Genomic DNA, 16038 nt, shown 5'->3' on the forward strand with positions numbered 1-16038 from the left:
CCCTGCCAAGAAGCACTTCATGCCTTGAGTTGAAATTCTACTATTTTTATTTAAATTTGTTTCTAATTTTTAAAATTTTAAATAAAATTAAAAATTTTAAATAAAATTAAAAATAAAAGTTTTTCCTTTAACTTGTGAACTGCTGTGATTCTCTATGTGACTGAGGATGTCAAAAGTTCAACCATACAGAAACTATTTGTTCGTTAAATTCTTTCAATTTCTATTGTAACTCTCCCTACAAAGTTAGAACATATTTAGTACTTACTCATGTCTTCTTGGAATTCAATGATTCATTCAAAAGAGATTTCTTTGCCTATTATGTACTCAGAGAACAAGACTATATTATGACTTAGGAGACCCAAAAATGAATAAGGCACTACCCTGTCCTTAAGGGTCTTATAGTCTAAGAGGAGAGCTAAGAAAGACAAACAAAAACCCTGTAAAACAAAATATTCTATGTACTTGACAGAATTATAAAGTGCAATGAGAATTCACAGGGGGTAGAGATTACTTTTAGTTGGGAGGATTAACTCATGAGGGGGCTGGTATTTAAGTTGTCCTCAGAAAGATTGGTAGGATTTCAATAAGCAGATGTTGGGTCCATGAGAATGATGATCCTAGCAAAAGTGAATCTCGGTAACAAAGGTAGAGAAAAAGGGAAAAATAGGGTATACAAAGAAAATGACAAAGATTCCAATGAAACTGGGCAATAAACCATAAGAGGGAAGCACTATGAGATAATTTGTCAATGCAGGTTGAAATCAAACTGAAAAGGCTCTTGAATGCCCTGACGTTCAAAAAGTTTGGACTTTATTATACAGACACACAGAGATTCATTGTATAACTGAGGATGAAAAGCTAAATCTAAATTACATGGGTTTGTGTGTGTGTGTGTGTTTTATATGTAGATGTTTTTGATGGGGGAAGCTAGGTGGCGCAGCCGATAGAACACTGGCCCTGGAGTCAGGAGTACCTGAGTTCAAATCAGGACTCAGACACTTAATTGCCTAGCTGTGTGGCCTTGGGCAAGTCACTTAACCCCATTGCCTTGCAAAAACCAAAAAAGAAAAAAAAAGAAATAGAAATAGAAAGATGTTTTTGATGAGCTTTAAACCCACTCAAAATATGTGCCAATATTTTTGAAATTTCTATCAAAATAGATTTGGATTTTACAAAAGTAATTTTCACTAGCACCTAACTGATGAGTTTTACTAAACTATTTAAGTTTGAATTATTGGGAGGATGACTAAACAAATTATGGTCTATTAATAGAATGGAATCTTGTAATGTCATAAAAATGATAAATGTGAACCACATGTGGAAATATGGTAAGATAAAGGTGATGAGGACTGACATCAGCACTGTATAAATTCAAGTATTTTTTGTTAAAGAAAATTAGAAAAAAGGAAAATGAGATTAAAGATGATTGAGTTTCTGATGAGTCTAAAAGTAGATAAAACATAAAAAGCATTTGTTTTGCTTATTTATTATTTGCTAACTCATTTGGTTCTTCATACCTTAAAGAATCTGGGTAAGATTTTGCCTCTTGTTTTGTAGGCTTATTTAACTATTTCTGTTTTAAGTTTATGGTAAAAGCATAAAAAACTTTAAAAAAAATCTCTTTTAGGGTGGCCCAGCACTAGAGATTCAAAATTTGGAAATGACCAAGAAAAGGAGGAAATGCACTTTCTAAAGTTAGCAGAAATTATTTCATGGCTATTTACACACAGAATTTGAAAAAAATATTTTTACCTGTTATAAATATCATCATCTTCACCTCCCCAACCCCAATAGTTATTAGGAAATCCATTTATTTTGAGGAATTGTTCTTTACTTAAAGCTGAGACACCGCCAAAATACTGGTTATAAGGTAAGCTAAAAGGGGAGAAAGAAGGAAATAAGTCATTAGTTCAACTGAATTTACATTTTTAAAAAGACTTAAAAAAACATATCTTAACACTCATTTCCCCACAAATTTTATAAAGTATCTAATTCAACATAGATTTAAGTCACTAAAAGCTTTAAAGATGTTACCTGAGATATCAGGCCTCATTACTTGTAAGGATGTCAAATTGAAATTCTCTTATTTTTAGAAAAGGTAACTTTTGAAGAAACTTATGAAATATTTTGTTAAGAGTTAGTGATTAAGGTAGGACATAAACCCACTTTTTCCTCACTTCGGGGATTTCTCTCTTTAGATTGCTGTTTTCCTAGTATATCTAGGATAACCAAATTATTGTCTTTGGGGTCCTACTCTAAGGGATTTAGAATTACTTCTCAGTAATGAGAATGAGGATGAGGGATCATGAGGGAGATTGAGGGTAAACATCTTCCCCTCTAAAAGAAACCACAAAGAAATTAAAAATACACTGACGCGAGGGGGGGGGGGGGTACAACCGGTAATTTCACTCGTACAAGGAATTCCAGGGTGGAACATCATAATTTCTATCAATATAATTTATCTCTAGAAATTCAAGAATGTTAGTGAAATATCTGGAAGGCATTAAGGGTTAAAGTATCTAAAAATAAGGTCACAAAACTATCACAGGTGGGATTTGAATCTTTTTTTTTTTTTTTTAGTTTTTTTGCAAGGCAATGGGGTTAAGTGGCTTGCCCAAGGCCACACAGCTAGGTAATTATTAAATATCTGAGCCCGGATTTGAACTTAGGTACTCCTGACTCCAGGGCTGGTGCTCTATCGACTGCACCACCTACCCTCTGGATCTGAATCTTAATTCCAAAGTCAGCCCTCAATCCACTACATCATTTAGTGTGTGTGTGTGTGTGTGTGTGTGTGTGTGTGTGTGTGTGTGTGTGTATGTATATGTGTGTGTGTGTGTATATGTGTGTGTGTGTGTATATATATATATATATATATGTATATCTCCTTGTTTGATTGGTCAGACTTTCTCTTGATTATAAAAATTAAGTGGCTACAGGGGTTTGTATTATCTCCTTTTAACTTAAATATTTTAGAAGATTTGAACCTCAGACTGAGTTGTGCTCTTAAATCTTCTAAGAATTCATCCTCTCAAACCAAGGGATAGGATTTTAGAAGACATATCAGGATACCTTGAAGGTATGTGGCTATGTGAGAGAGAGAAATTTAAAGAAAAGTATAAAAACTAAAGAGAGAAAAAAACATACTTAAAATGAATTTTACTAAAATGAAATCTTTTTTTTTAAAGTACATTAAATACTTTCACACACAGGGAACCATTTTAAAAGTGTTTCCAAGTACTTGAATATTTTAACCTGAAGGTTCATAAGCCTTGACAAGTATCATCACCATTTTACAGATAAGAAAACCAGGGTTCAGAAGTGAAATATCACGTCTATGATCACAGATTTAATCTTAAAGTTTACTATTTCTGGCCTCAGTCTGTAAAATGTGGGAGCTGAAAGTGGTCAGCCTCTCGGGTGTCCTCCAGATCTAAAATGATGAACCTATGATCTTTTTTTAAGGGTTTTTTTTTTTTTTTTTAGTATTTTCAAGGCAATGGGGTTAAGTGGCTTTTTTTTTTTTTTTTTAGTATTTTCAAGGCTGTCGGGGGTCGGCCCTGACCGCCTGAGTGGATAGGACCTCCCCGAGAGTGAGGTCAGGCCAATCTAAAGAAGATACGGTTCCTTAAGGGGAGCAGTGGCTTCACCTGGTTGGCCTGTGTCCATTGCTCCAATCGGGTGGTAGGTCCTGCCCTCGGGGCGGATCGGGGTGGCAGCCCAGAACGAACCCCCTATATTAGCCATCACCCTGAGCTATTCGGGGGATCCCTCTGCACCTAATAAAACATATGCCTCCTGAAGAAGTGTCTGCCTGAGTCCCTCCTCGCTGATCCCCGGGGGAGGGAAAATACCAGGGACGCCTGAAGCAGTGCCCACTGAGGAGCTCACTCGGGAGTCTGGGGAAGAAGACCCCGGACACAAGGCAATGGGGTTAAGTGGCTTGCCCAAGGCCACATGGTTAGATAATTATTAAGTGTCTGAGGCCGGATTTGAACTCAGGTACTCCTGACTCCAGGGCCGGTGCTCTATCCACTACGCCACCTAGCTGCCCCCCACTGCGCCACCCAGCCACCCCCTGAACCTATGATCTTAAGCATCAAAGCTGGACCTTCAAAAGTTCAGTGTGATTTCTATCAAATTAGTTTATATTTCAAAAAAAATCCTCTAATAAGGCTATTCTACTTCTACCTTCAAAACTGACTCACTTTTTTAACAGTCCTGAATATTAGAAAGTCAAATAGTTACTGCTTTAAAAAAAAAACCCAACAAATAAGACGAACATAGGGAAATTATTAACAGAAAATCTTAAACACGAATTCTCATTAAATTACTATATGCTTATATTGGAGAAGGAAGGCAATAAGAACATATTAGTAAACCTGGAACTCATTTTAAATTATGAAATAAAATAATTACTACCAACTTCATAAAACATTTCAATGAAAGAAAATCTTTTCATGTTCATTAGAGTATGGACGGTATGTCTGGAGTTTATTCTCCTTTATTATAAATGATTGGAAGAAAACTTACTGTTATGATGCATTTGGTATAGCATTTTATTTTCTTTCTTATTTGAATCATCTAAGGTACTTTAATAATCAATTTATGGATGAGTTGGATTTCAAATTTTTTTTAAATGGCCTGTTTTTAAAGATACATTTTAATAAGTAAAGAAATAATATTCATCTCTACTTTAGGAAGTCGTCTGATCAACTGTCTGATAGAAGTAACATTCCATACCCATAATTTGTAGCCTAGATGATTATAATAAACATGATATTCTTAAGCATGCTATAAGGTGAGATATGAATGAATGAGTAAAATTCATCCCTTTTACCTGAAAGATATCTTACCTAAATCCAAACTTATCCATTGATACAGAGAGGTGCCTTGGCTGTTCAAAACACCTGTAGGTGTTTCTGTCATCCATAGGTATCAGGTCTACATCACTAAATACAAAGCAGTCATAGTCATATTCTTTCAAGGCTTCTTTAAAGCCTACATTCAGAAGTTTAGCACGATTGAATGTTTCTTCACCATCCTAGTATAAAAATAAACAAGCAATCATTAAAACAACAAAAACTCCCCATATGATCATCAGTATGGGCCTATCTTATTGGTTCTCTGATCCATTCACCCCTGGCAAATAAATGTACTCACCTGAGTATCTTTACTACAAAATGGCAAAAAAATTCAAAGAAGAGAATTTTATACACATCCACCACTCAATCCTACAATGTTGACTGTTCTACATATTGTACACAGTTTCAGCAAAATGCGACAAAATGATCTTTATTCTATTGATCTAATGATCATGATTCTAACCTAATGTTGTTTGTTGTTTGTCCTTCGTTTCTGAAGAAGGCTATGATATCAGGGAAGTGATGCCATGTCATGCTTGTGAATTGGATTTGAGTGAGGGGCTGCTGTGGTAAGTCATCAGCCTCATTTTCTCCTCCAGAGACATCTGGATCCAGATATGGATCAAGACAGTAAGATGTAAGGCAATCAGGGTTAAGTGATTTGCCCAAGGTCATAAAGTAGTAAGTGTCTGAACCCAAATTTGAACTTGGGTCCTTCTGACTTCAGGGGTCAATGCTGCCCCTATAATAACAATCACAACTCTTAACCAAAAAAAAAACCTACACTGAGCACTTTTTAAATTTTGATTCTAAAATAATCCAGGATGGAACTCTTAAAGACTTAATTTGAGACATAAAAAAGCACAGTGAGGCGTTCATATTCCTTCTTATATACACCTTCATACAACTTCAGAAACTACTAGAAACAAAGCATATTAGTCTCAACATGAGAAAAATATAGTTAAAAGGGAGGGAGGTGAGCCCATGGACATCTGCTGAAAAAAAAAAGATGCTACTAGCTTCTCAAAAGGAGCTATTACTATACCAGGTCAGTTACAATCCAACAGTCTCCAGTACTTTATTTACCCTCTTCACCTAAAATTTGTATTTGGTCAATTGTATTGACCTGGAAAACTAACTAATGCTATGCCATATTATTTAAGAATCTCTCTATCTTTAAAACTGCAACTATTTACATATCTCACAAAGTGGTAATGTATGGAGATGGCATTTAAAAGGTTATCTTAGGATTCTAGAATTCCTTGATATTTGCTAAAGTGGGACCTGTGATGGATGAGTTTTCATTATGAAAGAGTATAAAGGTATTCGTATTTTCCAAAAGGTATTTCCCAAGCAAACCTTTTCTCGGCTTAACTAAAGTAACACTAAACTTAAATGAAGTGGTAGACGAGTATCCTCCTTCCTTGAACCTTTGAATATTAGGTGATATTATAAAAAGTGTAAAGGTCAATAAAACTTCTAGTTTAAGATATTTTAAAAAATATTCCTACCCTGGGCATACTTGCTTATTTCTTGGCTTTGTGGGGTCAAGTTGATCCACACCTGGTAGGGCATAGTTCTGGATTTAGATTTGGGAACACTCAAGTTTGAATCCTGATTCAGACACTTATTTGTCATATGACCACTGATTTGTCACTTAACTCAATTCACTGAACTTTTTTTTAATCTGTAAAATCAGAACAGTAACAAATAACTTTAATGAGCATCAGATAAAATAACTCAGATTTTAAATTTATGTTACTTTTTAAATTTAAATTAATCATATGTCACAAGTAATCAAATGACATGAACAGTTCTCAAAAGAAAAATTGCAAACTATTAACCATTTGCAAGAATGTTCCAAATCATTTATCAGAGCAATGTAAATCACAATAATTCTGAGGTCATACTATTCACTTAGCAAATTGGCAAAACTGACAAAAAGATGGGACTAGTCAATGTGGGAAAGATTGTAGAAAGTTTGGCATCCTAATACATTACTGGTAGAACTGTAAACTGATACAACTTTTCTGGAAAGTAATTTGGAATTATACCAACAATAAAAACATCCATAACCTTTGAAGGAGAGATTCCACTGCTAAGAATATACCCCAAAGAGGTCATTGACAGAAACAAAGACTCTGTATGACTTCAAATATTTATAGCAACACTTTTGTGGTAGCAATGAGAAACCAAATAACTATTGAAGAAAAGCTAAAGAAAGTATAGTACATGACTATCATGGAATACTAATGTTCTGAAAGGGAAAAAAATGAACATGATGAAGATATAGAAATATGGAACATGAACTGATAGAAAGTGAAATAATCAGAATCACGAAAACATTCTATATCAAGACTTCAAAAATTAAGCACAACACAACTAAAAATGAATACTGTGAAATTATAGAGAACAAACTTGACTTCAAAGACAACCTATGAGGAGGTGCCTCTCTCAAATCCTTTGGAGAGATGGGAGTAGAAATTGTTCACAGATGGGGAGCACTGCTAATTGTGTCAGATTTTTTTCATGATTGTTCTCTCTTACTACTTATTTCCTTTTTAAAAAATTTTGTATTATTTTAAGGGATGCCTAAGGAAAGGAGAGATGGGGAAATACAGGTGACAAAAAAAACAAAAGATTTCAATATTTTTTTTAGTCACTTTGTTGGGGCAGTTAGGTAGTACAGGAAACAGAGCACAAGCCTTGGCGTCAGGAGGACCTGAGTTCAAATTTTACCTCAGACACTTAATACTTAGTTGTGTGACCTTGGGCAAGTCATTTAATGCCACTACTGTGCAAAAACAAAATTGTTAAAAAAAAAAGTCCCTATTTCTCTGGAATTTAGTTTCATTCTCAGTAGAATGAAGGGACTGAAATCTAAGATACCTCCCCAGGTCTAAATCCTATGATGCAATGAAGTTATGACCCCATAGGAGACTAGGTTTGCAAGTACTTTATGAACTACAAAATGCTATACAAATATACGATATAATTCCTGTGAGAGATGGCCTTCAGTGAGGTTTCCTCATGAATGTATCCTTATATAGTCTTATCAACGGTCTGGTTTCCACAGTTACCCATGATTCTTGCAAAATGAGGTAATTTCAAGAACTGGACGGGCTTTCTTTCTGATCAGATACCTCCAAATTTGGTCAGAAGAAACGCAAAATGAGGTTTTGTAAAACATCGCTTTTAATAGGGTATGGATTAGTTATGAATAATTATGGTAATAAATAATTGAAAACTGATAACTTCTAATAGGATGGAGATTAGTTATGAATAATTAGGATAATGAAGATTGAATTTGGTTTTCTCCAGTTGGGTAGTATTAGTAAGAAGATTGTGAGCTTGTCTTACAGGCAATGATAAGATAGAATTTAGAGGTAGGATTAGTATTGTCAAAAAAGTGGCCTACAATTTTTTAATTTTGGACACTCCCTGGCTGATGCTACTTTGCAAAAAGGGTGTGTCCTTTTTCTTTGAAGGAAAAAAAAACCCCTTTCCAGCTCTCTGACTCAAGACTCAGAACTCTTGATTCCTGTGGTCATTAGCCCACACAATTCCTGATTAAATAGATTGATAAAGATTATTAGTCATCTTTCCAAAGCCAGGTATACAAGTACAAAAATTTTTCTAAAAATCCCTTTTTCTAAAAGCCAACAGTTAAGCCCTAGAAGGATTCCTTTGGTTAGTTAAAGTATTTAGAATTCAGTTCCCAGTATGATCACCTGTTTGAAATCAACCCAGTAAATAAGCAAGCAGCAAGCACATTCTTTGTTTTCAAAGCAGTGACATTTTCATAATCCATATCTATATTCAATATTTTAAAAACATTAGTCTATAGTTTAAGTACTTGGGTTGATTCACTGAACTGAATTTCTCCCACCTCCTTTTAAAAATCCTTTAATACAAAGAATGGTTTGCTGGATATGGAAGTCTACAGAGACATATTCAGAAATAAAGGTGACATAAAAGCAAGAAATATCAGTAAAAACTAAGCTTTAAAAAAGAAACATTCTAATTTATAGCTTTGCCTGATAACCCATTATGGTAGAAACTTAGCATAATCTCATCAGATAACTGTTATTGCCAGCACACATGTAATACCTAGCAGAATAGAATGAATGAGGGCAGAAAGTGGCTAGCTAGTCACAAGATTATCATTCCCAGCCTGTTTTTTTTTTAGGCCAGTCTTATGATGAAATGATTCTATGAAGCAGTCTGTGATGAACACTAAAGGAGGTCTGGGAAGTCTCCCCCGACCCAATCCATGTCAAATTGCCAGTTGGTTTTATCATCCCCTTGGACAAATATCCCAGGTTGTTTACTTAGAAAGCACATGCTACAGTAATTGTGTATTTCAGAAATGTGATTCTCATGTGATCCTTTTCTAGATCACTTACTTCTTGGCAAAAACCTTTGCTCCTACAAGAGCAGCCTCGGTGCTGATGGAACTCAGTAAGGATTGTCTTAAAGGACATGAAAAGTTTTCAGCAAAATAGGAATAAAAACTTGTGGCTCGGGCGGCTAGGTGGTGTAGTGGATAAAGCACCGGCCTTGGAGTCAGGAGTACCTGGGTTCAAATCCGGTCTCAGACACTTAATAATTACCTAGCTGTGTGGCCTTGGGCAAGCCACTTAACCCCATTTGCCTTGCAAAAAAACCTAAAAAAAAAAGTGAAAAACTTGTGGCTCAGCAGGACTAAATAAGGAATAATGGTTAGTAGTTTCAGAGTACAGAGTACAGAATTGGGATCCATGTAAGGAAAACTCAGAGAAAGGGAATAAACATTTTTATAGCCCCTGATATATCACAGATACTGTACAAAAGTGTTTTTTTAAACAAATATTATCTCAGTTGTTCAATTAAAAATTTATCTATCCAAAATAAGGTGCAGCAGAAGGTATTGGTAGTGGTAGCAGTAATAAAAATAGAACATTTATACAGTACTTTATACTTTCTGAAACACTTTAACCTAAATTATCTCATTGGAGTTTGGATTTCCATAACTCTGGAAGGTAGGACAAAATGGGAAAGTTAAGGAAGCTCAGTGAATGACTTGTCTAGCTTTTAAGTATGAGAGGTGGGATCTGAACTCAAATCTTTTTTTTTTTAGGTTTTTGCAAGGCAAATGGGGTTAAGTGGCTTGCCCAAGGCCATACAGCTAGGTAATTATTAAGTGTCTGAGGCCGGATTTGAACTCAGGTACTCCTGACTCCAGGGTCTGTGCTCTATCTAGCTGCATAAAATCTTTTTTTTATTAAATATTTTATTTATTTTGAGTTTTACAATTTTCCCCCAATCTTACTTCCCTATCCCCCACAGAAGACAATTTGTCAATCTTTGCATTGTTTCCATGGTATATATACATTGATCCAAATTAAGTGTGACGAGAGAAATCATATCCTTAAGGAAGAAACAAAGTATAAGAGATAGCAAGATCAGACAATAAGGTATCAGTTTTTTTTTCTAAATTTAAGGTAATAGTCCTTGGTCTTTGTTCAAACTCCACAGTTGTTTCTCTGGATACAGATGTTATTCTCCACTGCAGACAGCCCCAAATTGTCCCTGATTGTTGCACTGATGGAATGAGTGAGTTCATCAAGGTTGATCATTGTCCCCATGTTGCTGTTAGGGTGTACAGTGTTTTTCTGGTTCTGCTCATCTCACTCAGCATCATGAACTCAAATCTTCTTGATTCTAAGTCTAGCATTATTTCCACTATAAATGGAAATTAAATCTTAATTTAATTTCTTAAATCTTTTTTGGGGGGGTGTTATAGATCTCCTTTTGTCATGAACCCCAACTCAGAATAACATTTTTAAATGAATATCATTAAAGACACTTATCCTGAAATTAATGTATTAAATATTAAAAAAAAAAAAACAACTTCCCTCCCAAAATTAAAAAAAAAAATCAGGAATTTCAACTTCTCCTAGATCAAGTTGTTAAATCTAATTAAAGAGTCACTGGACTTAAACAGGAAGGGATAGGCATAGAAGGAATCTCTGATTAAAGATGACTATATGACTGGTTGTAACTGTTAAGCGCTGCAGCAAAGATCCACAAAGGGCCAAGGTTAAATAATGATCAAGAAATACAAAGAGGGGGTGGCTAGGTAGCTCAGTGGACAGAGCACTGGCCCTGGAGTCAGGAGTACCTGAGTTCAAATCCGACCTCAGACACTTAATAATTACCTAGCTGTGTGACCTTGGGCAAGCCACTTAATCCCATTTGTCTTGCAAAAACCTAAAAAAAAAAAAATTCCAGAATGCATAGCAAGCAGTTTTATACTAGCCTAGGACAGAACAAAAAAAAAAAACAAAACAAAACAGAAGTTTGCAAGAACTGGGATAGAGGTTCAACAGAAAAGCTAGTAAGAGGCAAAGTAAACTAGAAACCTAATACTGACCAAAAATGCTAAGAGGATGCTCCAGGATACTAAACAGCAGTAGCAGCCTTACTCTGACCTCATCGAACCTAGGGACCAGAAACCCTCAGACCAAAGACGAGCAAAGTTCTCAGAACTCTGACCAGTTTTGAAAAGGGAAAGAAAAAAAATAACATTTATTAACTCTTTTGGTGCTGGAAAATTTTTTTTCTTTTCTTCTCAGTGCTGAATATTTTATACCAAATTTAGGCTAAAATATGAATTTCATAAGGGATGAATTATAGTTGCAGTTTATGTTAAGTTTTTCCTAAATACCCTATAAATGAACCTAAAACAAATAATAACAAATAAAACTTACAGAAGATTGATGTTTTTAAACACAACATGCTCCCTCACCTAAAATGTTAAAGTATCTGTTATGTTGAGGCACTGTGCTTTACAAGTATTTCATAACAATTCTGTGAGGAAGGTGCTGATAATGATTCTCATTCTGCAACTGAGTAAAAGGGGCAGATGGATATGAAATGACTTGCTCAGGGTACCCAGGTAGCAAGTATCTGAGGCCAAATTTGAATTTGGGGATCTTCTGGACCCTAAACCCAGTGTTCTATCCACTTAGCCACTTTACTGCCTCTTAGAAGGATTTTCAAAATGGGAAAGGACTAGATGATGATAAAGTACTTATAGAAGGGAGAACACCTTCAGAATTCCACTGGTTTCTAGGATAAGAGAAAGGCAAGCTCAGGTTAAGGGCAGGGGACGATTATTCTATTTTGATGATCATATAACACTGGAAAGAAAAGGGAGTGGACAATGAATATACTAACTTATAAAGTCGGAAGAAAGGGATAAAATTTCCTTTTCCTCATTATCAGGTATAGAAAAGATCATACAAATATGAAGGGAAAGAAGACAAAGCACATATATCTCACTTCTATGTGACCCATAAAAGGAAGGTTTCTCTCTCTCTCCACACACACACACACACACACAGACAATTTGGTGGAAAGTAATCAAACTCAACAAAAGAAAAAGACTCAAGGAAGTGAGAAAGAAGAGATATTGGGGAGAGAAGTATCACAAGCAAAAAAAAGTTTGAACTTAAGGTGGTCGGTGAAAAGGGATGGAGGAATTTTTAAAAAAAAGTAAATAGAGAGTAAAGACCAATGATCAGGGTCTAAGCAACAGAGCAAAGGCAGATTCTTTTCTTTTGAAAGGCAATGGGGTTAAGTGACTTGCCCAAGGCCACACAGCTAGGTAATTATTAAGTGTCTGAGGCCGCATTTGAACTCAGGTACTCCTGACTCCAGGGGCAGTGCTCTATCCACTGCACCACCTAGGCGCCCTCATTTTGTGACTCTTACTTGGTTTTTTAAAATTTTTTTTTAAGGTTTTTGCAAGCAATGGGATTAAGTGGCTTGCCAAGGCCACACAGCTAGGTAACTTATTAAGAGTCTGAGGCTTGATTTGAATAAGGTACTCCTGACTCCAGGGCCAGTGCTCTATCCACTGCTCCACCTAGACACCCCTCAGATTATTTCAATTTCTATAAGCCATACTCACTTTTCACCACATTCTTTAAAAGGAGAAAAGTGTCTGGACAAAACATAAAGTAGAAGTAATAGGCATAATCTTGAATGTGAATGGGACACACAAAACATTAAGAGAGCAAAAAATAGAAAGCGGAACCCTGTAACACTTTATTTACAAAAATTACATCTGAAATATAGAAAATAAAATTTATCATGCCTAAGGTGAATTGAAAAAGGCAGAGATAGCAATTATGATCTTAAGATACAGCAACAATAAAAATGTACACAGTTAAAAGATGTTAGAAGGGTAAATATATTATTCTTAAAGTACTATAGAAAATAAAATAACAACAGTATTGCATCATATGAAATGGCATCTAAATATCTGAAGGGAAAAGTAAACTAAATATAAGGAGAAAAATAAATATTTTGGGAAACACTTTCAGACTAGACAAATTAATAAATTAAACAAGAATTTTAGGTCTCTAATAGAATTTTAGCAAAATTAAGTATGATAGATTTCTTATAATTACTGAATGGAAAGAGAAAAAAATACATCTTTGCAGCTGTTCATTTTACCTTTATAAAAACTGATTGAGTGGGGTCTTAGAACACATAAAACAAATGAAGAAAGATGAAGTATTAAACCGCAGTGACTAACTCTAATTGAAACAGATACCTGAAAGCTGCATAGTAGAAAACTACATATAAAAAGTATCTGTTGTACTGTATTTATTAATTTGATAAAACATTTCCCGATTATACTTTAATATGGTCCTGCAGTACTTATTTGCTAGTCATGAGTTTCATATGTCTGTATTAAATACATACTTTGCTGTCTATAATGCAACAAAATTATAACTTAATAAAGAGCCCTTTAAAAAGAAAGGATCCAAATTTTAAAAAAGACCAAGTATTTAAACCCTAAGAATTGGTGATCTAAAAACAAATCAACAGATAATTTCAAAGAAAATTTCAACAATGAAAAAATACACTAAACTTTAGGATATAGCCAAAAGAGTTTTTAGAAAAATGTGAAAAAGTAGTGCTGAACTAGAAGACAAAGGTCCTAATTTAAAAAAAAAAAAAAAAAAAAGGTAAGAGAATAGAATCTGAAAACTACAATTTAATGAGCTTAATTTAGAGTCCTGATAAAATTCCAGGAATAATTACAAGTCAGCTGTCTAGAAAAGGAAGTAGAGATTACAAAGCATCAGCATGACTTCATCTAGAGCAGCTCACATTAGATTTATTTCCTCTTTCTGACAGTCTGGTAAATCAGCAAAATACTATAGATATAGAGATTGAAGCAAGCTAGAAATACTAAAAGTCACTGCTTATTAGATTTTTAGTGGGAGCATTCACACAATTGAAAACCTTACAAATTAGGATTTGATTTACTGTTTTATTTAAAGGTCCTCTTAACAGGGACTGTTAGGTCCTTGCCACATAGGCCAGCTTTTTCCTGAAAGGTCAATGATACCATCCTTCAGATATAACTGGTCCCAGGAACTAGGGCTTCAAATCATGGAAGGTATAAAAGCCCAAGGAGTCAATGATTCTCAGATCTCCCAAACTTTCCACTGTCCTTAGATCATACATCTGACTACATGTGCTATATAGCAAATATGGAAGTAAGGGAGCTATGTCAGCTTGAATCAACAGTGTCTTTGCTCTATATCTTCTTTACTATATGGTTGAGTGAATTTCCTTTTGCTATGTTACATGGTCTTATAGAGCATTATTTTGTTTATAACATAAAACAGAACTAGAATTGACCAATGACAATTGTAGAGTCAGCATGATTAATTCAGATGACATGATTAAAATGACAAAAAAAGGCAATAAGGAAAGAGAGACTTGGGTAGTTACTTCTGACTACAAAGACAATCTCAATGGATGGGGGAGGGGCTCTACTTTCACAGTAACTCTAACCTATTAGCTATTTAAGGAGGCTGACAAGGTGTGCAAAATCAGAGCTAGCCCCCTATTGCTGATAGTCCTAGAAAAGCTAAACTACCAGTATGAATACTGGAAATACAGTATTAAATGAGTCATGGGCTTACTCTAATGCACTTTTTACTGCCCCAATTCCCATTCTGACTTCCTCCCAGTGGGACTGGAGTGTGGAGAGTTTTCACTACAAAGTCACTGAGTGGTTGTGAGGGAGGACATGGTGTTAAATCCCTACAAGAGCTGTTCATGGTGTCACAACCTGTGGCAATTAGATCCTATTTCTGGGCAGAGCCTTATCTAAGTGATGCCAAACTTTATCATGAGTCTCTCTTCATCATACTACCATATGGGCTTGTATAGACCAACTGGTAGAATTAAAGTGAGAGATCAGGACAGACATAGCAGCTATCCAGGAATATAGTGCTTTATAAGCAAATAGCAGCATTAGATCTAAGATTTACATCTAATAGCAGCCCATTAGATCTAAGATTTGTATGAAGTTTTTAAAATGTGGGGTTGAATCACTTGTACAAAAATATTCACAGCAGCTCTATTTGTGATGGCAAAGAATTGGAAATTGAGTGAATGTCCATTAATTGGGGAATGGATAAACAAATTGTGGTATATGTATGTGATGGAAACCAGGAGGGGAGGATTTCAGAGAAGCCTGGAAAGACTTACAATGAACTGATGCAGAGTGAGATGAACAGAACCAGAAAACTCTGTATACCTAACAGCAACATGCGGGTGATGATTAACCTTAATGGACCTGCTCATTCCATCAGAGCAATAATCAGGGTCAATTTGGAGGTATCTGCAATGGAGAATACATCTGTAACTACAGAAAGAATTGTGTAGTTTTGTCTTTTTAAGTTTTTTTGCAAGGCAATGGGGCAAGGCCACACCTAGGTAATTATTAAGTATGTGAGGCCGTATTTGAACTCAGGTGCTCCTGACTTCAGCACTGGTGCTCTATCCACTAAGCCACCTAGCCGCCCTGGAACTATGTAGTTTAAACAAAGACCAAGGACTATTATCTTTAATATTTAAGAAAAAGGTTGTTTTATGCACTACATAATTTTGCTATCTCTTAATATTTTATTTTTTCACAAGGATATTTTTTCTCTCAACAACACATTCATTTTAATCAATGCGTAGCATGAAAACAATGTAAAGATTATCAGATTGCCTTCTGTGGGGGGGGGGGGGGGGGGAGGGAAAAAGTGCAAAATTCAAAAACCTTACCAAAAAATTGATTAGGTAGGAACTACTATTGTATATAATTGGAAAA

At 35.2% G+C, this 16038-nt stretch overlaps 1 protein-coding gene across 1 annotated transcript in view; it reads right to left on the reverse strand.

The window, feature by feature from the left end:
• B4GALT1 (beta-1,4-galactosyltransferase 1) overlaps positions 1 to 16038 on the reverse strand; it is a 112072-nt gene that overhangs the window by 19722 nt on the left and 76312 nt on the right. The window contains 2 exon segments of the mRNA XM_074201982.1: positions 1753 to 1875; positions 4857 to 5044. Coding sequence (XP_074058083.1) covers positions 1753 to 1875; positions 4857 to 5044 — 311 coding nt within the window.

The sequence above is a fragment of the Macrotis lagotis genome, chromosome X (assembly GCF_037893015.1).
Source record: "Macrotis lagotis isolate mMagLag1 chromosome X, bilby.v1.9.chrom.fasta, whole genome shotgun sequence".
NCBI classification, from domain to species: Eukaryota; Metazoa; Chordata; class Mammalia; order Peramelemorphia; family Peramelidae; genus Macrotis; species Macrotis lagotis.